Genomic DNA, 23,950 nt, shown 5'->3' with positions numbered 1-23,950 from the left:
TTCCCTACAGCAAAGGGAATGCACTGTATTGTGATATTTGGCAAAAAGAACCCCTAAAATATGAGCTAAACTATTTATGCTAGTGCTGCTAGCTTTGATGCCCTAAGCTTGCTTTCTGAGCCCACTATGCGTGAGGTAACTAAAAACCCATTCTGCAGCACTAGAGTATTAAAAGGAATCCTGCAAAAACAAAAAAAAAAAAGACATTTGTTCTGAACAAAATAAATAATGCCTTACTACCATTGGATATTATGAGAGGCAAAAGAGAGTGCAAGTATGAACACAGAACAGGGCTTTCCTTGAATTGTTGGCATGAAATGTGTTTGTTCAAGATTTTTTTTTTTAATAGAAAGACAAGATACGTAATGACAAAGCAAAATCTGCTGCACATTGAAGACATTATTTAAAGCACTCTACCTATCTGCGGAGAATACCCTTCTGATGGTGCCAAGTACATGTCATCCTTGTTTACTGACTTCATAAGTACTACTTTCAAAGTAAAAATGCAGACTTTACCACTTCTAAAAACAGTCTACAATTTTAAGGCTATTTCATGTACCTTTTTTTTAATTGAAAGAATAGAAAATTTCTAAACAACCTGTAAAATACATAGATACATACCTAGATCCTTCTTGCTTTGCTTACACTAAGCTTCATATGATTAATATAAAAACAACATACCTGGCACTTTTACATAGCTATTTATATATGCATCTAAGGGATAGCAAACCACTTCACTAAAGTGACTGAGCCTCACAAAACGCTTGTGTGGGAGAGAAATCCTATTGTCCCCATTTTACAGATAGGGAAGGTCATTAAAGAGACAGTACATAGCTTTTACAAGGTCCCACAGTCAGTGTTTAATTGTACAATTAGGTGCACTCAGACATTTGAATGTTTAAATGTAGGTGTGAACCAAAGCTTGCTTGAGCAAATTTGCAGGCACAATTGTAAAAATTGTTTTTAAGAATGTTATCCCATATAGTTAGCTACTAATACAATTGAAATAGTTAAACTCCTTAAATTAAACTAAAATGCTATGGACAGAAATCTCAGGCTGCTAAGGCCCAAATATGTGACACTTGTTTTCATGTGTTAGAATGGACCTAAACAAAGCATACAACATGAAAGCAGAGGCGGAAGCTTGAAAATACGTAAAATTGATTTTTGTGACATATGAAAAGCTCTTTGCAACCTCAGCTCCAAGATTAAGCCTCTGTAATATCAACGTCTTACAGGAATAAGACACCAGGTTTATGAGAGATGGAAATATATTTGGATCCCAAATGTAGCCTGTCATCAGATACAAAGTTGAGAAGTAAGGTTGGGGATTAAAAAGAAACACACACACGTGCACACACACACACACTCAATAATTTATAGCTATTTAAGATCAAATTTGTTTGAAAATGCAAAACGGTAAAAAAATATGTCAGACCACATTAACAGATGAATAAATATGGCTGTCAAACTCCTTTCACCCATTCTATTCTCCCCCAGTAGAAAATGTCCCCAGAAGCTTCAGAAAAAAATAAAATCACAGAATGGTTATTGGACATTCTTACCAGGCAAAGTGAAGACAGTAAGACAAGAAGCACATGGACTGCAATGCGTAGTACCATAATGCAGTGTTTGATGCTCTAGAGGACCTTCAACAAGTACTGTACAACCAAAAATCAATTGAAAATCAGCATGATAACAGAGCATGAGTTGCCCTGTAATAGCCTTCAGACCCTCAAGGCTATGTGGGTCCCTTTCATCTGCCACACTGTGATGACTCTAGGGGAGCCTCACTTCCCCTCCCTAAGCACTCTGGACACGTCTGTATCTTTTACCTATTGTTTTCACCTTACATAGTAAGGGAAGCTGACAGCCTGGGTAGATATTTTTAGTTTTTGAAGCAAAAGGTGAATTATTTTGTTAGTGTTTTCTGTTTTGTTTTCATGCATTCCATCTTAATCTACCAAGTGATATTTTTATAGAAACAACCTCAGTGCTAAAAGCCAGGTTACATCTACCTCTGAATATTACTGGAGTTAGTCCTGTAACTTGAGTTAAACAGCTTACAAGTCAAAAATGCTCTGTGCTAAAATAGTTTAAAAATGGTTCTTCAAGTCCATGCAAATTGTTATGTATGAAACAACAAAGTAGTCCTGCAAATATTTCACTCATATGGTAGATTTCATTTCAATATTTCTTTAATTACTTTCCAACAATGTCTGGTTTCTGTTGAATTTACACTACTACTTGGCATTTGGTGCAACCCCCAATAGATAAGATACATATGTCCCCTATTCACAGTCTTGGCATTTTTACCTTAACTCAGTCATCTAAGTGATTGGTTTGAAAATTACCTTGCTGATTATCTGGGTTTCCTGGTAATATATAGTGTTAATCCTTAAATTTTGAATATGACATAAGGTATACAAATGTTCTGTCTGACTCAAAAGCAACATATCACGGCTTAAGGAGGACATGTATGCTGATCTCTGTAAGCGAAGGAAGAGCTAATTGGGAGTTAGATTCAGTGTGATTATCAGCTTGTTTATGGTAAGGGAGTACTCTTCTGAATAACGCTGTAAATTCATCCCTTATTGTGGTGTTAAACCACAGCTCATTTCTCCCCCCCCACCTTTTTTTTATTTGGTTATAAGGAACTTTCTCCTATTTTCAGCATATGACAATGTCATCCTTTGATTTTCTTCAGTCTCTAGAAAATTAATCAATCACATGAGTCTGTTGTCAAATTTTACCTCTCATAGCAGAAAGTGCACATTTTTAATGTTTACTACAAGAATATATTTTAGTATTTTTTCCTCTGTCATTATGAACATTAGACTGACCCAATTAATACGAAATGTTTCTATGCTGCTGGAACAGACCGTGTTACAGAAAGAGCCATTTGCACAACCTGTTCATGATTATGGGCCATAAGGACACAAAGATGGCATAGACATTTGTGGACCATCTGAATTCTTATAGAGAAAAGGGGAAAAAAAGGAGGGGTGGGGAGAATGACGTTAACTGACTGTCGTGGGTCATGTTTTTTAATCCAGAGTATTGGACATGTAACACAGCAACAAGAGCTGATCATTTTGTTTAATCACCTTTTGGATCTTTGCCAGATGGTCTCTATTGAGAGCGCTGCAAACAGAGAGAGATGAACTGCGTCTAACATGCCACTAGAGCTTTCCCGTAAATGTCTGAGAACTGAATCCAACAAGAATTTAGTCTCAGAGCAGAAAGGGATACATTTAAAAACTATGTGCATTAACTATACTTTTCCCCATAGAATCCTCACTTGGCATGAATAATTTACCCACTCTTATGCTAATGGGATCATGAAAGTATCCCTCTGTCTTTAGAACAGCTATTCTCAGCTTTCAGTAATTACCCCACCCAGTGAAAATAACATGGCTTCTGCATTCGAATGGCCTACAAGTACCTGACAATTAGAAAGATCATGGCTGACAGTGGAATGGTCCAGAAATGGACACAGAAGCTCCAGTAGCCTGAGGGATGGTTTGAAAAAAAATGTTCCATTGTCAACATTTCTTTAGTTGCTTAGAATCAATAAAGCACTAAAAGGAATCCCTCTTCTTTAATGAAACAGAATATTCTAATTTTTTGTGAAAGTCTCATTGTCATTGTCATAATAATCTTAGGTCACTGGTGATCAAATTAAAATTTTTAAATCAGTATATAGCTTTGTTAAATGAGTGGGGTAAAATTACAGAATCAATTACAAAATCAGTCTTTCAGCCTCTCAGAGTTTAACCAGCTAGATGAAGAAAAAAAATCTCATAGCATTTTTTTTTAGAAGAAAGTTTAAAAAAAATTCTATTACAAAGAACTAGTCTTTGACCTCTGTCCACAGCACTCCATGCTAGGTAGTTCACTATGTAAAAATTATCAGGCTAAAACATCTGGGAAAGAAAGCTATGAAACAGCAGGGAACGTGGCTGGTTTATTGTTTATCTTTTGTTTATGAGGCAGTATTCAAGTTTAATTACTACTCTAAATTAAACTCTAACAGGCATCAGGAGACATCCCTTTACACAACTAAGTTAAAAAAAAAAAATCTAGAGATTCCAACACTAGATCTTTCAAATAAGTTAACATATATAGGAAGAAATTAGTCAGACTGTAACAACACAGGAAGGCATTTAAACACTTGCACTTGCTACTGCATGTTTGAGTGTTGCATTATGACAACAAAATATTGTAAAACAGTACTATAATTTGGCAAATAATTTCTATCATTTTCAGTGGGTGGAGTTAGATATGCTGGAGAAGGGTGGGGGTATGGCCTGAGGGAGAATTTTACTCTCTACATCTGGAGGAGAAAAAAAAATCAAATGATAAAGAGAAACTTCCCACTGATAACAGTCTCTTCAGTAACATTATTTAGGGGCTTTTTTTGTTTGCTTGAGGGGGGGGTTGTTTTTTTATTTGTTTTTGAGCATTCATGTAGAGAAGAGAGAAAAAAAAAGTTCACTATGTTTACCATAACAGTAAGTGACCAGTTTTGGATGAACTTAGCTGTAGGAAAAATAAAAGTTAAAAGCAACTAGCAAAAGATTATTCCAGATGGCATCTGTCATATTGTATTTAGGGTTATTTTAAAGAGATTCCTGCCACTATGAAAACATTCCATTGACAGAGTTTTTCCTAGGCTGCATCTGAAACCCCAGCACAACATATTTAGAATACATAGGAAATGTTTCTAATAACTTGTATATTTGCATGAAAAAAACATTTTATATAACTACGTGGGTTGGAAACTAATAGAGTAAGATGTAAGTCTTAAAATGTATTATAATATTTTAAGAGCTCACTCACCTCTAAGCTTTAAATTCAATAAAAGGTGGGTATCTGCAGTTTTCACCAGTATAATGACTAGAAAACTGTACAATAAATAAAAAAGATTTACTATGACATTCTAGCCCCATTGACTGGTTGATAGGTAGGGACAGAAATGGTAAAAATAAAAACAAAAGTACTTGTTCATACAATAGAATAAAAGAAAAGAAAGCTGGGTGGATACTAAAATGTTAATATATTTAGCTATACTGGTTCTGGCAGCATTATAGTTAATGTGCATGTGGTGTGCAGTGTGAGCTCAGCAGTTACTGGGCCAACTGTCTCAGTATTTCTGGGAATTCTGCCTATTCACAGTGCAGGGATTGTTCAATTGCTGCAAAATGTACAAAATGAATTTTACAAAAATGAATTGTAAGGAAGGCCCCATTACAATGATTTTACAGCAAAGATGTCAACATCAATTTTTCTTTCATGCATAGCTAATGATTAAAACAGCATATTCCATTTGCCTAAGACAATTTATTTCATATTGGCACATCAAAATATTGAAATACAAAGTTATCTTTACCCTTCTTATTCATTGCTGCTGACCCCACACCATTGTTCAAGCCACGAAAAATAAAACAAACTTGGCAAGAAATACTTCAAACAAAGACTCATCAATATTCTCCAATTTGTCAACATCTCAATTACAGCAATGGAAAAAATGTAAATTTCATGTGCTCTAAAGGTCTATTCTTCTGTTAGCGCACATGCATAACTACCATCACCCATTAATGGGAATTACTCATACACATCAACACAGGGACAGGACAAGAAAACTTGAAAGGAAAAGATAAATTATAAGAGCTACTCTTTTTCTGGATCTTCCTCAGCTGAAAAATATCATTGTTCTTTAAGTGTTCATACTGCATACAGTTTACCTCTAGGAAATTTGTAGTTTCTGAACTGATGCATCCTCAGTGGAGTGTTATTTATTAGGAAGTTTGATTTTTCACAATATAACCTGAGAAGTTTGGGCCTCTCTAGCAGGAGTTTACGTTCTAACAACAAAATGATAGCTTTTCACCAATAAACTCTCAGTCCGAGAAGGTGTCAAATTGAGGTATTTTGAAGATATACAAACGAGATACACATGCAGTCCAAACCATACATATCTACTCATGACATTTAAAAAAATCATGGAAAAACAACATTTGATATTGCACTCTATTTACAATATAAAATTTTGGGTATTAAACTCGAATTAAAAACAACTCCATATGAATACATTGCATTATTTAATACAACTCATCCCTCTCCTATTTTAATTAGTTTCAAAACCAATTCATTTCATATATGCCTATTGTGTTAGTATAGTCTAAATAATCAAGACAGGCCTTTTCTGAATTACCAGCTAGTTCCGTTTGCAAATTCATATACCATATTATATTACATAGTGAACAAGAAACTCACACAGCCTAACTTTTCCAATATGCATCAACCCAAAGATGTAACCTAGGATAAGCATGTGTGATTTCAGTCAATATCTCTGTTGACTTTGCCCTGAAGCAGATAATTAATCTTTCCCACAGAAAGCTACTGTGGACAAATCAGTGGGGCCAAAACATCAAACTATCACAAAAAAATGTTTAAAAGACTATGTTAGATATTCTGTGAGAGCCTGGCATTCTTACTTCTTTCTACAAGGGGCCACATTCTGCTCAAACTTACTTAGGGTCCCTTCAAAGCCAGTGCAACTATTCAGACGAGCTAATGATTCAGCTCAAACTGAATTATTAAATTTACTCTATAAATTCCAGAACCAGGCCTTCTGCCTTTAGCTTCTTAATTTATGTTCACCCTGGGCCTGATCCGGAGATACTGAACAGCCACAAATTCCCTTTGACTTTAGCTGCTGCTGCTGCTCATCATGTCTCAGGATTAGGTTCTTGGCCTTATAAAACTAAGAATATGGTAAACCAGGAACACAGTCTTGTGTCATCAAAGATGAAAACTAAAACAATTCCCCAGTGGTTTCTTGTATACCACATGTTTTTAAACCTTTAAAAAGATTGATTTCCTACTTTCCAGGCAAAATCTGCCATATTCATTATGTGAAATATCCCATAAAGAGATTAAATGAGAATTAAAGTCTGTGCGCTACATATCCATCACTATGGTAGAAACTGATGCGGAATACAAGAAGTTGGTGGCATTTTAAAAGCAGTCACTTGGACATTGCATGAGCAATGCAGAGGCACTTTTACTTTGTTTTGCACAGAACAAGGAAAAAGTAGTACCCCAAAAGGCTTCCAGATATTGTTTCTCCAAAGCAATGGCTGGATGATAAAACTGCACGCACCTTTTAATGTGCTGCTTAGGGTTTTACACATATATTCCCTGGTAAAAACCCCAGGGTCTTCTCTCTCTCCTCCCCTTCTCTCAGCCCCTTTCCTGCTATCTCCCTTGCCATAACTCAACTAACCCAACAGAACCAGTCAGTTTTAAATTTCAGTTGGGACCCCAGTGACCTGTTAATGAATCTACAGAGAGGAGAAAAACTCACAGTGTTGAGTTATGCCTGGTGTTGCTAGCTGACTTGGAGTCAGAAATGCTTGAAGCGTTAACGTAATTGCAAGAATGTGAAAAATGAAGCGTTGGGCTCCTGAGCAAAGCGAAAGGTCAAAGCAAGCCTTACACAAAACAAGTCTCTGGAAGATGGCCTCATTAGACCATTAAATCAGCTTCTCCTTTTTTCCCCTTCTTTGTAAAATGTTTAGAGTGGGTTTTTTTTTTTATTATTGGATATATTTAACTCCTCCCTTTCAACAAGAAACAAGCTGATCAGATCTACTGCATATTTACTATTCACTACCATAATATTTTGTGACATTGATCTGTATCTGTGGATCTGAACCACATTAAAGTCAATAAATGCTTGGTAGATTACAGGTCACTAGTACTTATGTTTTTTTAGATGATCAATATAGAGTATAGCCTAGTTTTCCCTTGTACAAGAAAGGTGACATGCTAAAAACAACACAGACACTCACCACTAATAAAATTAGGATAATCTTTCATCATTCATTGCCTGAAGGCCGTTTTCTTAACTCCTTCAGAGCTAGGATGTTTCAACTCAGTTCAGACTTTGACTGTTAACCCTTTCAGTGCTGAATATGCAGCCAACGCGCTGTGGCATTCTAATTCTGATACTGAATGCCATGAACAGGCAAAATTCTCCTGCATCTTGTTTCTTTCTAATCATAAGATCATGAAGGGAGCCCTATGTGTAGGGTCAACAACAACCATGGCACTATTCTCCCCTCTTCTCCAGCTCCCACTGAGCTACTGAGCTTCCCTGAAGTCAAGAACTGTATCTTAGAAACTCTGGGCTAGCAGGAAGGATGTTCCAGGAGAACCCATGAAAATAGAAGAAGGTCAATACGCAGGATGAAGGAATGGTGCAAATCACTCACCTCTGCCATAGGTACTAGTAAAAAAGCCAGTGGGACATTAATGCAATCTGAGGCTGTATGAACTCTTTCATGAGCTCCTCCAGTGCCATAGCAGGGGGGAGGCAGGTGAGTGGGGTAACTGCCCTGGGTGCCAAAGCAAAGAGGCGCCAACAGGTGCTGCCCAGTCAGGGCGTGGCATGGGACAGAGCCACAAGCAGCTCATTTGGGGGGCCGTGGTGACAAGGGGAGGGTGGCACCCGCCCCTGCATACACTCCCGGGCAAGTATGGGGGGGAGCATGTGCCCCCCCAGATCTGTGTGTATGTAGGCTGCCACTGAGGGCTTTGCCCCAGGTGCCAAGCTTCCTTGCCATGGTACTGAAGGGCTCCTTCACCTGGAGGGCTCCCTACTACAGTACAGTACTGGATTCAGCAATAGCTAGAAGCCTTGGTGGCACAATTTTAGTAGAGCCAAACCACTGGGAACCTACAAGGATAAAACAAGAGGGCATCTTGCTGATCCCAAGGATCTTTTGGGTTTGGAGACAGAACTCCTACTGTTCCAGAAGTTTGAAAAACCTTACCCCTCTGGCAGGACAATTCAAGAAAAATGTAACAAGGAGATGCTTGCTGTTTTTTTCCCCCCATTAGATTCCTCTCACTGGTATTTTCTTGTATAGGGAGGGGAGTGTAATTCAGGCCATAGTATTCAGTGGGAAATTTGCCTAGTTTTACATTGCAGAAATGTGCATCTTTCAGCTGCTAGAAGTCGAATGGAATGCTGACACTCCACTGGAAGATTGGCACTTCAAAAGAAAGTGTACCAAGTATATGAGGAAGCACATTACATTGGTCTGCTGAAGTACACCAGGCAGCATTCAGGTGATTAAACTGGCCTTTATGTAAGAGCTGACCTGATGCCAAAATAACTGTAATATATTTATGAGCATATTGTGCACATTACTACTGGCCACAGCTTTGAGTGACAGACCTTGTAGCTGACTATCTTTGGGCCCATCACCCCCATGCATCATATCAAATAATGAGATCAGCCTGGGAGTGTTTGCTGACAGCCCCCAGATTGATATGCCTGGAGATCAGAGTCACATTTTCAGGCACAGAACCCCTCTTCCCATGGCTGTGGAACTCACTAATGGCTACCCACCAGAGCTCAAATTTTCTGGACTTCAAGATGACAAGACATGTCCTTGTGGTCAAGTGCTGACTGAAGATGGACTGTCTCTAAATAATTTATGGTTGTTGGGGGACATGGGGATGAACACAACTACAGGGGTTATTTGTCCTGCCTGAGGGGGACAGTTCAGATTAATTCATTGATGTGTTTAAGTTGTGTCATGCTCCCAGATGTCTCAGGGATGGGCACTTATAAAAACATAACTGAGTAAATCTTCCCCTAATCATCTTTATTTCACCACCCCAAAAATACTGTACATATAAACAGTAAAGTGTGCCCGTTAATTATTAGAGGCATGCTGACCTGTTGTTCTACAACTGAGGCCCTCCTTACTAATAATTGCTGTGGCTGTTATAGTTCATTACAGATCTGATCCAACTCCAGTTCACATCAATGGAAAGACTCCAAATGACTCCAAGGGAGCTGAATTGCACCCTATGTCACACCCTCTTCCACTACCAGAAAATTACAAATAATATATTGAAAGAGGAGATGGGTCCAATTCAGCACACTGGCAAGAAACCATCACATGCCAACCTGAATTTTGGGGAGTTAAAAGTCAGTACCCATATGAAAATCCAACAATAGTGAATCCTACTTTTGCAAAGGATTGAATGAAAACTTCATTTTGGAATGTTTGATACTGTATTCTTCCTCGCCCTACACTTTATGCAGCCATTTACACCTGTGTGAAGCTAACGGATAGTGCTATTCTACCACAATGGCGGCATTTGACTGGAACTTGGTGCAGATATGAATGACCATGTGAGGTAGAAAAACTGGATCTCTTGCACTTTGGGTGGTGAGGTGGCTTTCAAAATCCATAGCCCAGGGCCATGACTAGGGCAGGGTAGCTAGGGCAGCTGCACAAGGTGCTGACTTAAGGGAGGGTAGGATAAAAACAGCTGCTGTCACTGCCATGCGATTGTGCTGGTGGTGCAGCAGCAACTGCAAATTGCCGCTGTCCCTGTGTATGGCAACTGCTCCGGGTGCCCAGCCTTGTCGTTACACCTCCATCAGAGTCAGATGGCAATTCTGAGCTCTAGATTTGGAAAGCTCCCTCACCATATAAGTGCAGGAGATCCAATTCTTGTACCTCACATTGGGGGGAGGGGGGGTGTCTGTGTGTGTGCGCGTGTGCGTGTGTATACACACACACAGACACAGTATACACTACAAGAGGCTTTCTCAGTCAGTCACAGTTAACTTTTGCTTTTTCTTGATATGATTTAAACAGCTTTATGGATCACTATAGCAATCCTTTTATGGCTAATATTGCAAGTTAAATTATCTGTTTACAGCCCAGTACAAACTACTGCATCACAGCTGGAGAGTGTGCCTGTCATTATATTTACTTACACCACACAAAAATAAACTGTAGATAACCAAATTTGTAAAGGAATTGGCAGAACTAATCAATTGTTATTACAAAGCTTGTTTGAAGATTAGATATTTTGCTTTGAAATAATAATAAAATGCAGCTAAGTAGGTTAAGAAAAGGAAATACTGTCTCCCTAAGTTACAGCTGATTACACTGCAAGCCTGCCACTCCATGTTTACACTAAGGCAGATGTACTGATATAATAAAAAAAGCTGAAGTTATTTTAGTCATGCCTACTTTGCACAGGGAAAAAGTTTGACCTTTTACCTTGCTCACTGCTGTTGTCTCCACTCTGGGAAGCATGGCCCCCACTGGAGGGCCCCGGTGTGCCTGCTGAGTGCGTTGAGGTTGCATCATCGTGGTCTCGCCAAGATGAAGGGTTCTGGTGTCAGAATGCCAAGGAATTTTTTCCACAGTTCCCATTCCAATAGCAAATGAGGAACAGAAAGAAAACAGAGGAGGGGGGGGAAAAGTATACACATTAGCATTTGTGAAATATGCCAAATACTGATACTGTCTGTGCAATGTAATATGTCTTCAGAAGTTAGAAGCAGGGGACATACAGATTTTTATTCTTCCAATAGTTATCTGGGTGTAATTGCATTAAAACTGTGAGGAAAACGTTGGTGACAAAAGTTTTAATGTTTCTTAATTAACTAGTTGCAATGTAATACAATACTGTGTGGTCAGATTGGAAGGGGCAGGAGTGGTTTGCCAGCCCATTGCCCATTTTTTCCCCCTACAGGAAAAAGGCAAAGAGAAAAACAGTAAAAGAACTGTTTCAAAAAGTAAAGGAAAAAATGTTTGGGAGCGGAGCATACCCTCACACCCCTCTCTCTCTGCCACCAATTGAATGCTGGAAATACTTCAAGCAAATGCAGAGCTGTGGGAAAAATAAGTTTCCTTTGAAACATATTATATACCAGTAAGGAATTTTTTCTTCGGTATGACACATTTCTAAAGACTTTCTAGATGTATCACTCTTCAACAGTTCTTTTACAAGTAGTCAAGAATAATCACAAGGTGATTATATGAAATAATATATATAGTGATTTTTATGTAATCCTTTCTACATTAATACACATAAAATACAATAAAAGAGAATATACAAGATAGACATATGAAGTTTGACAAAACTTGGCTAACTAAGACCTCTGCTACTGTACTTTAGTCATATAACTCATGGTAATGTTTAATTTATTGAGTATTGGTTTTCCTGGAGTGAAGAACTGCTATTTAAAAAGTATAAGTGAGGAAAACCGAAAGTTACAGCTTAGTGCTATTTTGCTGAGTGTATTCTCCTCCTGGTCCTCCTCCCCTTTCCTGATCATTCCCAATACCCTGCTGTTGCTTAAAGGAAAACAGGAATTCTACTGTACAGGAAGAGCTTTATCAGCTCCACATGAAGGCAGGCAAGAGATGGAATTTCCTCTGGCAGAAAAGGAGAGCAAGAACACATGAAACAGATCAGACTAGGGGTTGGACCTGCATTGCATGTCACCTGTATGTGACAACTTAAATTAAGCACATTGTAACACTTTTGCAGAAGAAAAGTTGATGCTTTTTCTTCAATCAGTGTTGAGAAAATAAAGGACGTGGCAAGCTATTACAATATAAGCAAGAACTGCAACTGTGTATTGATAAATATACTCTCTGGGTCTAATTCTGACTTCACTTACACACATGTGAATTAAAGTAAATCCAATCAAATCAGCAGTGTTCCCCAATGAAAGGCCCTAAAAATATATTGTACCACCTCAAGATAATCTCCCCAAACTGATTATTATCACAGGCATCGCGGCAATATAACGTAACGGACATAAAGCAACGTAATGGAACAGTCAGACAATAGCTTACCACAAACCCCAAGAATATAATCTTTATGGGCCTGATCCAGTCCTATTGTGGTCAAAGTAAAGAGTCTCATTCACGTCACAAGTTTTGGATTAGGTCCTAAGTGACCAAGAATTAATAGGAAGGCAAACTCTTATCACCCTAAGTATGCAAATGGCCTCACTTCAAGCAACAGGAATGCATATATGAGCAAATCAAGCAGGATTTTCCCAGGATGTAACAGTCATAACTTGTCAGCACAACTAATAACGTTTAGGACACAAATTCTATCTACCTATTCTGTTTCCCTAATATATAAGTGCAACAAAGACTGTCAAAAATCACAAATTAGAGTGTGGTATTATGCATTTGTCTCAGCAACTAAAGCCAGAGAATTACCATTAAATACCACCCTCCCAAAAATGAAATAAAAAAAAATCTGTTACCATCATGTCACGAAGTCAGGTGGAAAGAAAAATGAAAGGAAAAATGAAAAATCTAATGGTCGAAGCGGCTCAGATGTTATTAAAAAATAGACTGTGACTGAAAATAAGGTTGGGGGAAAGTTCAGATGGAAATAAAATGCGAAGACTGAGCAAGTTTCTTTGCAGCCTGGATTAAAACAGTGTTGTGCCTATGAGCTTCTCTTTTTATCTCTGAGTTAGGAAACCACTCAAATAGCTTCAAGCTGAAGGCAAACAGCAGACAGGAGCTCTTCAGCCCTCTGCAGCCTCTTAGCGTCAGCTGTTTGCCGGATGGTAATCAGATAAAGAGCTAGAAAAAATACATGAAAAAGGAAAGAAACAATAGCATAGCATGAGTTTAGCCCTCCAACAACATGAGGCTGGAACCTTCTTTTAGAAAATATAATAATTGGAACATGTTCACCTAGGCAAAACTTTTCAGGAAACACAGCAAGTTATGTTAATTTTATGCACTGCAGGCTCTCTTAAGCTGGCTGCTGTTAAAGCTCCTTATCACACATATGAAAATTACAATAATTAACCAGTAACACCTCAGCTATGTTCTAAGGCAAATGTCATACAAAACCTAGCATACAGTATTTCAAAAGCCAGACCAGTCTTTCTGTTTTGAAAATTCAGTGATTTGGAAAGGATCATTGAATAAGACTTCCTGAAGCTGAAAACACTTGCTGTCTCTACCAGTCTGAGTTGTGCTTGACCTCAGTTTTCAGACCCAGTTTTAGAAAGACAGACTGCATGGACTGGGAATTCAGTGTATTTCTTGTGAGACAGTTTTCTTGAGGAAACAATTTGGCAGTCTTCTATTAAGAGATAAAAATAATAAAATTAGATATTTACATGATGCAATTGTAGAATACTAAAAGAGTTAAAAATCCAGGGAAGGAACTACTCCTTTGTATTATAAAAACTGTGATCAATAACCATTAGGATGGGGCACAATGCCCTATCTCCAGTACTATATTTCCTTGAAGTAAGATCACTATAAGTCAACTTCTTCCTTTTTTCATAGACAGTTTTCAATTTTGCATCCCTCAAGAAAAACTTCTTGGCCATGAGCCCAATTATATGCAGTAGTTTTGTGAATACTGTAACAGAAAAAGCACCCAAATACAGATTTTAAGATCATTTTTCTTGATGGACCTAAGTGATACAACTTTTATGTAGGTATGGAGTTTGATCCAAAGTACACTGAAATCAATGGCAATTTTAATATTGACTTCAATGGGATTTGGATATGACCCATTGCTAGAGAGAGAGCTATAGACGGATCTGGACTATTTACATAAACTCATTACAATGTCTTCTCTTTTTGCAAGCTTTAAAAAGATACTTTGCATAAAAAGATCACACAACCTTGAGGATGGTATCTAAATATTATAAAGTATTTGCTGATCTTCTATATGTATATGCACTTACACATACATACATTATAAAATTTGAGCACATAGTGTATTTAATCATGACCTAAACTACTGCAGTATACCATGGAAGGCAAATAGTGCACATGTATCTATTCCCAGTAGTTTTAATAATTGGGAGTCAAATATGGTGCTCCTCTTGCTCTTACCTAATTGTGTTAAAGAGCAGTGTTACCAGGAGAAAAGCAGTGAATACTGAGTGGAGCACAATAGAAAGAGATGGAAAATAGATACAAGAAGCTAGGTCTCCAGGGGCAGTATTTTCTATTTGCTGGGCTACAGACTCGCAGCTGATAATGCAAGTTGTAATTAATATAAAAGCAGGAGACAATATGGGGAAAGCTTGTACTAGCAGGGCCACAGGAGATCACTCTGCTGCTATCCACTGTTTCTCATTTACACACATAGCCTTCCCTAGAAAACACAATTTTGCCAGTGTTTTCTCCCTTGAAAGTTAAAAAAAATTGATTTAGCACCATCATTGAATTTTGCTAAATCTAGAAAAGAGCATGGAAAGGACAAGAGTCTCTAGGTATATGAAGCAAATCTGATGTGTTACTCTTTTGTCGATGCTGCAAATCTTGTGGAAACTGTAAGCGGTTTTAACTACTATAGTATTTCTTAAGAGATGTTCCAAGGCATATTTGATACAGGATAATCTTTCCTCGATCAGGATTGCATGCAGGCAGGCATCTGATAGTTTATATGATTCGCTACTGGTCTCTTGTCTTATATGGGACAAAGGTTGATGGGTTAACTAATACTAGACTTCCGTGTAAATGCAAATGTAGGGGCAGATTATTGTATCTTCATTGTGGGCCCAAAACTTCCACTGGAAAAACTGTGTGTGTGCGCGCGCGCGCGCACTAGCAGTCCCACTGGGATTGAATTTGATCTCATAGTGGTTTTATTGTAGATATAACTCAATTAATCATAGGGAAGTTACTCTTGATTTACAGTATGATAGTAAAATCAAAATCAAGCTAACTGATTTCAAATGATACCTGTGAGTAAGATAAGCAGGGTTTGGCCCACAGGCTTAAATGAAATTCTAGCTATATGTTGAAAGCATGATCAGTATTGTATATTTTGTCTGTCACAAAGAACTGTAGAAAATATAAGTCCAGAATAAATAATTCTGTAAGAAAAAAATAAAAGTTACATAGCTAGTTCTTTACTGAGATAACTATGATAACTTAAAATTAATTTAATTGACGATTTGAAGGTAATTCTTGTGAATCAGTTTTGCAGGTGAAAAATGGAACTTAACAATACCAGCGACATATGGTGGCTTATTTTCCCCAGACTATTGGCCAAATCCTGTTTACCTTACTTACACTAGCAACATCTTTGAAATCAACTGAGCCACTAACACAACAAAGTTAATAAGAATTTGTCCCTGCACTGAGATTATATATTAAAACATGACATATTAGGTCAGCCAAAAATGTTGTATAAACCTACATTTGTGGGTGCATGTGTGCACATGTGTGTGTAATGTAATGCAGGATGAGGTTTTAGAGACTGCTGTGGTGAATGGCAATAAGTATATATAAAGAAACTTTCAATAAGTAAATGGGGCATACAAAACACTAATTTGGTTTGAAATATATGTTTACAACAAACACAAAGCTCTGTATTACACAGGTTTACTTTCTTAAAGGTACTTAATATGATGTTACTGACTATACTTAGAAGTAGTGTCCTGTGTTTTAATCATGATGAATTATTCATCAGCATCACAAAAGTAAACCAAAATGCAAGGTACATCAATCTCCCGATAACATACAATGTGCTTGCTTATACATATGCACAAGTTTTTAAAAGTCTAAATGTATTTAAACTTGACATTTTTTCTCCTTTAGCTTTCATTTGAGTACATTTCAAGAAGAAATTTTTACTCCTGAACTTTGGCACTGTTCTTAAAAGGGCTGTAGTCACCTTTTTCAATTGTATTTTTCAATTAAACTTTGATTCAAGCACGTAAGTCACCTGTCACTACAGAAGCAAGACCTGAAAAATCAGGATTTTTGTAAGTGTTCTTTCTATTTAATTCTACATGGCAACACTTCTTCTGGAGTGATACTCTTAGTCTTAAACATTCAAGAATATTAGTTTCATGCAACAGTGTAAAGTTTATTTCATTATAAAAGAGAAAACAGGCAATATCCAACACCACTGCAAGCTAAACAAAAATAGTAAATAAATTAATGGAAAATGTAACTTTCTAACTGAAGTTGGAATCAGATATGCAACATCTAACCTAACAGGAAACACTAACATCAGAGAGATAGTAAAGTACACTATCATCTCAGAAGTCAGAAACTGAATTAAATGTAATTAATAGTCAATTTTTATTTGTAATGAAATCATCAGAAAAGGCACCATAAAGAAAAACTAGAAACATACACCTTTCCCTAGTGTATTAGAATCCCCTGGATGACACATGGCTGCAGAATACACAAGATCTACAGAAACATTCCAAGTCCATCCAGTATGTAATTTGGTAAGAAAAAATATTTGCCTTATTACTGTTGTAGCTACATAGTTCTCTTTTTGACATTTACAGTACATAACTACACGTTTAGGGTGCAATCCTCCATTCCTGTCATACTTAGAACTCCCACTGAAATCCACGGGAGTTTGGGGTGCATAGAAAATACAGTATCAGGCCATTAATAACATGCTTACTACTTATTATCACTGAAATCTCACTACAAGGCTAGGTTTTATAACCTGAGACACCCGCTTGTGACCCCATTTTTTGATTTTCTGATTTGCCAGGTATTGTTAATTTACTTATAGCAAACCTTTTAAAAGGAATATTAGAAAAAAAAGAAAGCATCTTACTGTTCAAAAGGACAAAGTAAACTAGCTATTACCATCTCATCTGACAACTGGAAGATTTTAACATTCAGAGTAATATTTCTCTTCTACAGCTAAAGCAACAAATTTCTAATCCTTCAATAATTCCATTGTAAAATGTAGACACACGTATTTTTCCACCTATTTTAATTATGTTTTATATATGATGATCTGTATATTAGTGCCTCTCAGTTGTAAAGTAACTACAGCATGTAAACAAATGTAAAATAGACTGAGGCCCTGATCCTACTCCCCAGTGAAGTCTATTGGAGGTGGGGTCTCAACTTCAATGAGCGCAGCCTTAGGCTCTCAATCAAATTTGGGCTCAGAGAAGAACTGTATGCCCTTAGTCAAAGCTACACACAAAAGAAAATGTAAATAAAGTAAAGGAAAGAAATGTTATAGAATGTTTGAAAAGTTTATAGATCTCCGAAGAGCATGAGTTGCCAAACTGAGATGCTAAAAAAATGGTAATGGGAGTTTAGGCTGTGTCTGGAATGCAGGATTGGGCCCTACATGTTTACACTGAACAATGATAAATTTTCGCTGCTGGTGCTGGGAAATGCAACTTGAACTGCAGCTGGGACTGAAGGGGTTTTTTGGTTTGTTTTTGTTTTTTTTTAACTAATCTGGTGCAGCCAGGGCATGGCTGTAATTACCTTCTTCCCATCTATAGCTAATACCTCAAACAATAAAAAAATATAGGGGTGTTAAAAATTCAAACGCTAATTATGGGCTGTTATATTTACTAAACATAGCAGAGTAATAACAAAAGTTGCAGCTTCTCAGTAGCTAGCAATGCACGATTTGATTTACGAAGTCCTTGGCCCTCTTACACTGACTGTATTACATAATAGTTAATAGTGCACTAAAATAAAATTCAATATATGCGTTTATCACTAAACTGATCTGGCACAACTGCATAAGGCTCCCTGCTTTTCCAGCATAGGTATTTTTTTTTCAGAAATCAATACTTTTCAACTCCCCTCCCCAAAATTAAGTTATGCAAGTATAGCAGCAGAAGGAGTCTAGAAAAGAAATATGCAGTATTTGAATACCCCATGTTCAGAAGTCATACTATAAATATTGGCTAATCTTGTATTTCTTTCAGTTACTTTCCTTTACCTCTGTATTCAAATCTTAAAGTCAACAGGAATAATATTGAGACCTATGTTAGTACCTAATATACTGCTACCACCGCCACTGCTGTCACCACCCCCCCACATACATATAAAACACACACATACAATGTAGCTTGATACCACTTAATAAGAATAGAGGTGTATGGATTTTGGGGGTGTCAAACAGCTGTCACAAACTGTCACCTCCACAAGAGAAACCTTGGCACACAACAAATTAAACTACACTTCTTTTTAGCTGTCATTATTCATAGCCAATCAGTTGAAATGCACCTAGTATTTCATGTGCAAATAATACCATGAAGAAGATCCATGGATCAGAATAGTGGGCCAACAGATAAAAAAGAGGAAACAACATGCTGTCTCTGTCCTTCTGAAGTGGCTCATCATCACCCCTGCACCAACTTTCACCAAATGAGATCTAGCCTGGGGCTATGTATTAAATATGCATATCAAAGAAAATGAAAAAATAAACCTGGAGAGTCAAATTGGACAAATTTGCATGCTTGAACTATTCCATTTCTCAGGTAGATGCTCACAAATGATAGTTCAATTTTTTCCTTGCATCTGTATACTAGCAATTAGAAAAGGTTTTCCTTCTTTATAAATAAAAGTGAATTGCTCCTTATATACAGTGTGAATATAAATGCACAGGCACACATGCACACGCATGCACGCACACATGTGTACGCACACATACACACACATATATATATAGATTGGACAAAGCTACTGAAAAGTGCAAAAGTTTTGTTGGTAAAACAAGCTAACATAAAAAAAATCCAATAAGGAGACACATTTCCCAAAACGCATGAATAAAATGTAACTATGTGATACAACTCTTCATTTCCCAGTTGGTGTTCTGGTTGCACAAATTATTGCTTCCTTTCAAAACAAATAGCAGGGGGCTAAAGTAAAAATGTTATAGCTCAAATCTCCAGGAAATAAAAGGCTTTAAATTATAATACCCAATGAAGTGGTAAACCCTAACGGGTGCAAGATAAATGGGTTGTCATATTTACTTGAGTTTGTTTTTTGAGTTACAAAGGCAAGAGAAGATTCTTTTTAGTGAAGATAATAGTTATCAAATTATCAAAATGCTAACCCCCTCCAACCTTGTCCTATCATTGTGTGTGAATTTAAATATTATAATGGAGCACTGCAAATTGGCTTGAGCATTCGCCATCTGCCAGAACCCTAAACAGGCTAGTTTATCTAATCTCCTCAATATAAACATAAGCATGCTCCATTTCTACACTTCTACTTGAAACACACTCTTGTAAAGAAACTGTGCTGGAAAAAAGGTATAGGTTTTATAATTATAATTATAATAATTATTATTATTATTTTCAGAATTATATACAATGAGCCTATATCTTTCAGGTTGCCATTCATTTAAATTGCTTTACTTGTAATGCACGTACACATGAATTTAGGGTTAGAAAATGCCATAAAACAAATATTTTTAAATCAGTCTCATGCCTCATAGAGTTTATTATCTACAGATGAGGTAACTGATAGAAGAGAAACTTTCAGTAACTGATGCATACATTATCACTTAAAAATGGTAAATCCAAAATGTAAAATATCACAAAAATCTTGCCCTGCAATGTTTACCAAATGCAAGTGAAGAAATGAAAGCTAAAGCCCTGAATAGAAAAACTGCTATCAGTGTCCTAGAATTTAGCCCCTCCAGGTTGAAGATTTTTTTTAAATATATATATTATAATTTTATCACTTATAACCTGCTCCAGTTCAGCTCAAATGTAATTATTAAATGCCCAGACATATTTTCAAAGAGCAAATGCTCATAGAAAGCTGCTTCTCCCTGGATTTCAATCTACCCCTCTGAACACACAAGGAAATAAAGCTAAGCGCCTGTGCAAAGCATAGTTAACTACACACTGGGTGTTAAATTAATATTTCAGCCGCTAAAATATTAGACTGTATCATTTAGATTATGAGTTCAATGGAATCTAAACCTGTGTAAACCCTTTTCTCCCCAGGGATGCGTTCCTATAAATAAACTATAGTGCACACCCACTCTTTTTAACGATAGCAATTCGTTCCCTTTTCTGTGCTATCAGTTGCAATCTTTTCCTTCACGTTTGTAAGTTTCTTTGCATATACATATTTTAAAAGACCCTGCTCCAGAGCAGTCTGCAAACCCCCAGAAAAACAAAAGACTGTCTTCTTAACATCCACTCCAACGTTTAGTCCTACACATATCACAGTAATTCACCGACTACTAAAGCATTAAAATCAACCGCTAACCTATGGTTGCTCAATCATAATTCTCTCCAGCTTTCTGTAATACATTGTTAATAATTGGTTCATCAAGGTTACTGTCTTTTATTATAAAGATGCTTCAGGCACTTGGCAATAAGTCTATATTCTGCAAATAAGTTGTTCTAAAGCAAAAGCATAGGAAACTTGAATGTGCTAACCCTTTTCTTAATGCAATATAAAATTGCTAGTAATGCTCAGCACTTGTCATCTGCATAAAGGAGTTAGGGGGGAAATCACAAACTTTCTCCCTAACTTTCTTGCCTTTAGTTTCTTACATTGCTGCACAGATTACAGGGTTGGCAAAGCAGGAAAAAACCACCGATCACCAGATCAAACAGACAATCTGCCAGCGTTTCAAGTAGCCCAGGTCAGGAAACTTTGTAAATCAGTGAAACTCCCTATACTACAGATAGGAAGAAACAAAACAAAAACCTACCCTCCCCAGACCAAGTAAGTGAAGAACTTTAAAATCGTCAGCAAATAGGGGGAGGGGAAAGGACGTCCAACAGGTTTAAAAGGGAGCCGGGGAGGTGGGGGAGAGACTCCTAAGCAGGTTAAAAAAAACTATCAAGGCATCTAGAGGACTTACATGGTCGGCTAAATTTGTGGAAGATCCTGAGAGCTCTTCGTGGTCAGACTTGGAGCTGCCATCCCTTTCGTCAATAACTAGATCTATTGGCATTTTTCCTTTCAAACAACTAATGTACCGATGGCAGAAGTTGTCGCACAACTCGTGGACCTGCAAATAAGAATAACATATTAAAAAGCAAGGCAGAATATCGGATTGCAACTCTTTTTTTTCCTTTTCTTTTTCTTTTGGTAGCAAGAGAAATACTGTGATCTATTCCACGAGTTACTCTAATTAAGGGGCACAATAGTTGAAGGCAAGGAAACAATAGAGAAATTGTTGCCGCACATATTATTCTCCAGAGACTTGCCGCAGCAACAAGTTAGAGAGAGAGGGAGAGAGGGAGAGAGATAGTGGGCTCAGTAGAGGAAAATCCGATCTGATGATAACATCAAAACATTGGAAACTGGACCTACGCTCTGGAGCATACACTGTTCAGGCAGGTACAGCTAGGAACCAGCGATGGGACCTGTTTGAGCTGTATGTATTTTGAATGAATTGGCTTCTGCCCTGCAAAGAACCTCTACTCATCCCAGGGTACAGCTACCCCCATAGGAAGCACAACCTCCTGCTAACTCAGAGCACTTCATGCTTGGCTGTGGTTAATGTGACCATCAGATCTGGATTAATGCAAAGGGATTTAGGTTATTTTTTAAAAAATAATATTTCTGACTCAGGGAAATCGCCTATATTTAGGGCAGGCTATAAAGGGGGTTCGAGTGGCATATTTAAAAAAACCCCAAAAAATCTTGACCTGGTTAAAATTGCACTGGGGTGGGTTGAGCGTGTCTGTCTGGTGTCACATGCTGTGATGCTCTGATGGCGCAGGTTAGAGTGTCACACTGCGCTTCCCCTGTATTTTTGGCAATGTTTACAAGGAATTGAAACAATCCCGGGGGGAGGGGGGGTTCAGGAGGGAGGAAGGCAGCACGGCCCCCGGACCCGCGGCTCTTACCTTTTCTAGCTCCAAAAGATGAAACCGTAGGACTTGTATTGCTTGGATCATCTGCAAGAAAGTTTGGAGCGAGGAGTTATTTGGGAGGCGGCGGCCCCGGGGTCTGGGCAGCGCTGCGCGACCAAACGGGCAGCGCGAGGGGGATTGTCAGGGCGCGCACTCATTATCCGGGATTTGAGCTCATTGGTCACGCCTCAGCAGTTTTGATCAAGTTTAACTTAAGCACTTGATTTTTATCATATTTATTTTAGGAGCGGTGATTAGTGTTTTACTGCGAGCCGGAGGCCCCCTCCCGCCTGCTTCCCGCCCCCTCTCCCCTCCAGCCCTCATTTCGGAGGGGCTGCAGTGCAGGCAAGCGCACACACTCACCCCCACCGCCCTGAAAAGAAAGAAAACCGAGGGTGGGGGGTGCTGGAGATGAATAGTTTGGCATCTTCTTTACAAGCGGATTTAGGCACTTTTAATATTGAAATCATCCCCATTAGCAAAAGAATTACAGTAGCACTCTCCAGTTCCCTCCTCTTAAGCAGTTATTTCCTTCACTTCAGCTTCCCGTGGCTTTCAACCCAGTTTTGCAATGCACCGGCACTTCAGAGTTTGCCCCGGCTCACTTCAGAAGTGAAGGCTCTTTGAAGCAGTTTTCAATCGGTCTGGCACCCCCCCCCTTCTCCCCTCCCCGATCCCCAAGCCTGCAGGTCTGAGCCCGGCTCCCAGCCTCCCCACTCACTCACAACGATGCCTTCATGTTTGAGAGAGGTGCTTGTTATTAATATCACAACTACAGCGCTGGGGGTGGGGGAGGGCAAAGGGTAAGGCCTTACCAAATTGTCCAACTCGGGGTTTGAAGAAAAAAGTGGCTTTTCAGCGCGGACCTACAAGGAGAAGGAAAAGCAGCGTAAATTACAGCTCCCTTTCAAAGCCCTGGGACTGAATCACTTGGAGGGAAAGCATGTGCCAAACTCGCGAGCTGAAACACGGACAGGTCACGCTAAAATGCTGCTGCGGTGCCTGCCCGAGCTGCAAGAGCCCCGGGCACCCGGCGCTGCCCCTCTCCCGCCTGATCTCTTATTTCGGGGGGTTTCCAAACTCCGCCGCACTTCACTTCCCCCTCCACCCAGGAGGGAGGGCGAGGGTTACGGGCAGGAGGGGGAGGCCGAGGGCTGGCTGCCTGGTTTGGAGGGACTCCCTGAGAAGGCCAGTGGGAAGCAGTGGCAGAGCACATTTCCCAGCCCGGCCCTTGACTTGAGTCCAAAGGGGGGAGCGTGTTGGGGTGGTCCCCCATCTCTGGACGTGCGGTGCTAGGTGCGGGGGCGTGTGCGAGGAGCCGGGGGGCAGGGGTGTTCAAAAATGTCTTGGACCTGTTTGGCGAACACGGCGATGTCCTCGTTGAAGGAGTCCGAGGAGCAGACATCCCCGCCGGCCACACCAGGCTCCCGGGGAGTGCAGGTCGCCAGCTCGCACTTCTCAAAGACCAGAGCTAACAGGGGGAACAACGGGTGCCTA

At 38.7% G+C, this 23,950-nt stretch overlaps 1 protein-coding gene across 7 annotated transcripts in view; it reads right to left on the bottom strand.

The window, feature by feature from the left end:
• MEIS2 (Meis homeobox 2) overlaps positions 1 to 23,950 on the bottom strand; it is a 212,461-nt gene that overhangs the window by 185,188 nt on the left and 3,323 nt on the right. For all 7 annotated transcript variants that reach the window (XM_025204915.1, XM_025204917.1, XM_006024290.3 and 4 more), the window contains exons 3-7: positions 23,806 to 23,947; positions 23,269 to 23,319; positions 22,448 to 22,498; positions 21,454 to 21,603; positions 11,103 to 11,217 (exon numbers count right to left, since the gene is read on the bottom strand). In XM_025204915.1, coding sequence (XP_025060700.1) covers positions 11,103 to 11,217; positions 21,454 to 21,603; positions 22,448 to 22,498; positions 23,269 to 23,319; positions 23,806 to 23,947 — 509 coding nt within the window. The remainder of the gene's footprint in view (positions 1 to 11,102; positions 11,218 to 21,453; positions 21,604 to 22,447; positions 22,499 to 23,268; positions 23,320 to 23,805; positions 23,948 to 23,950) is intronic.

The sequence above is a fragment of the Alligator sinensis genome, unplaced genomic scaffold (assembly GCF_000455745.1).
Source record: "Alligator sinensis unplaced genomic scaffold, ASM45574v1 scaffold36_1, whole genome shotgun sequence".
In the NCBI taxonomy this organism is placed as follows: Eukaryota; Metazoa; Chordata; order Crocodylia; family Alligatoridae; genus Alligator; species Alligator sinensis.
Note: the sequence above shows the minus strand (reverse complement) of the source record. Positions and strands in the feature narration are given on the sequence as shown.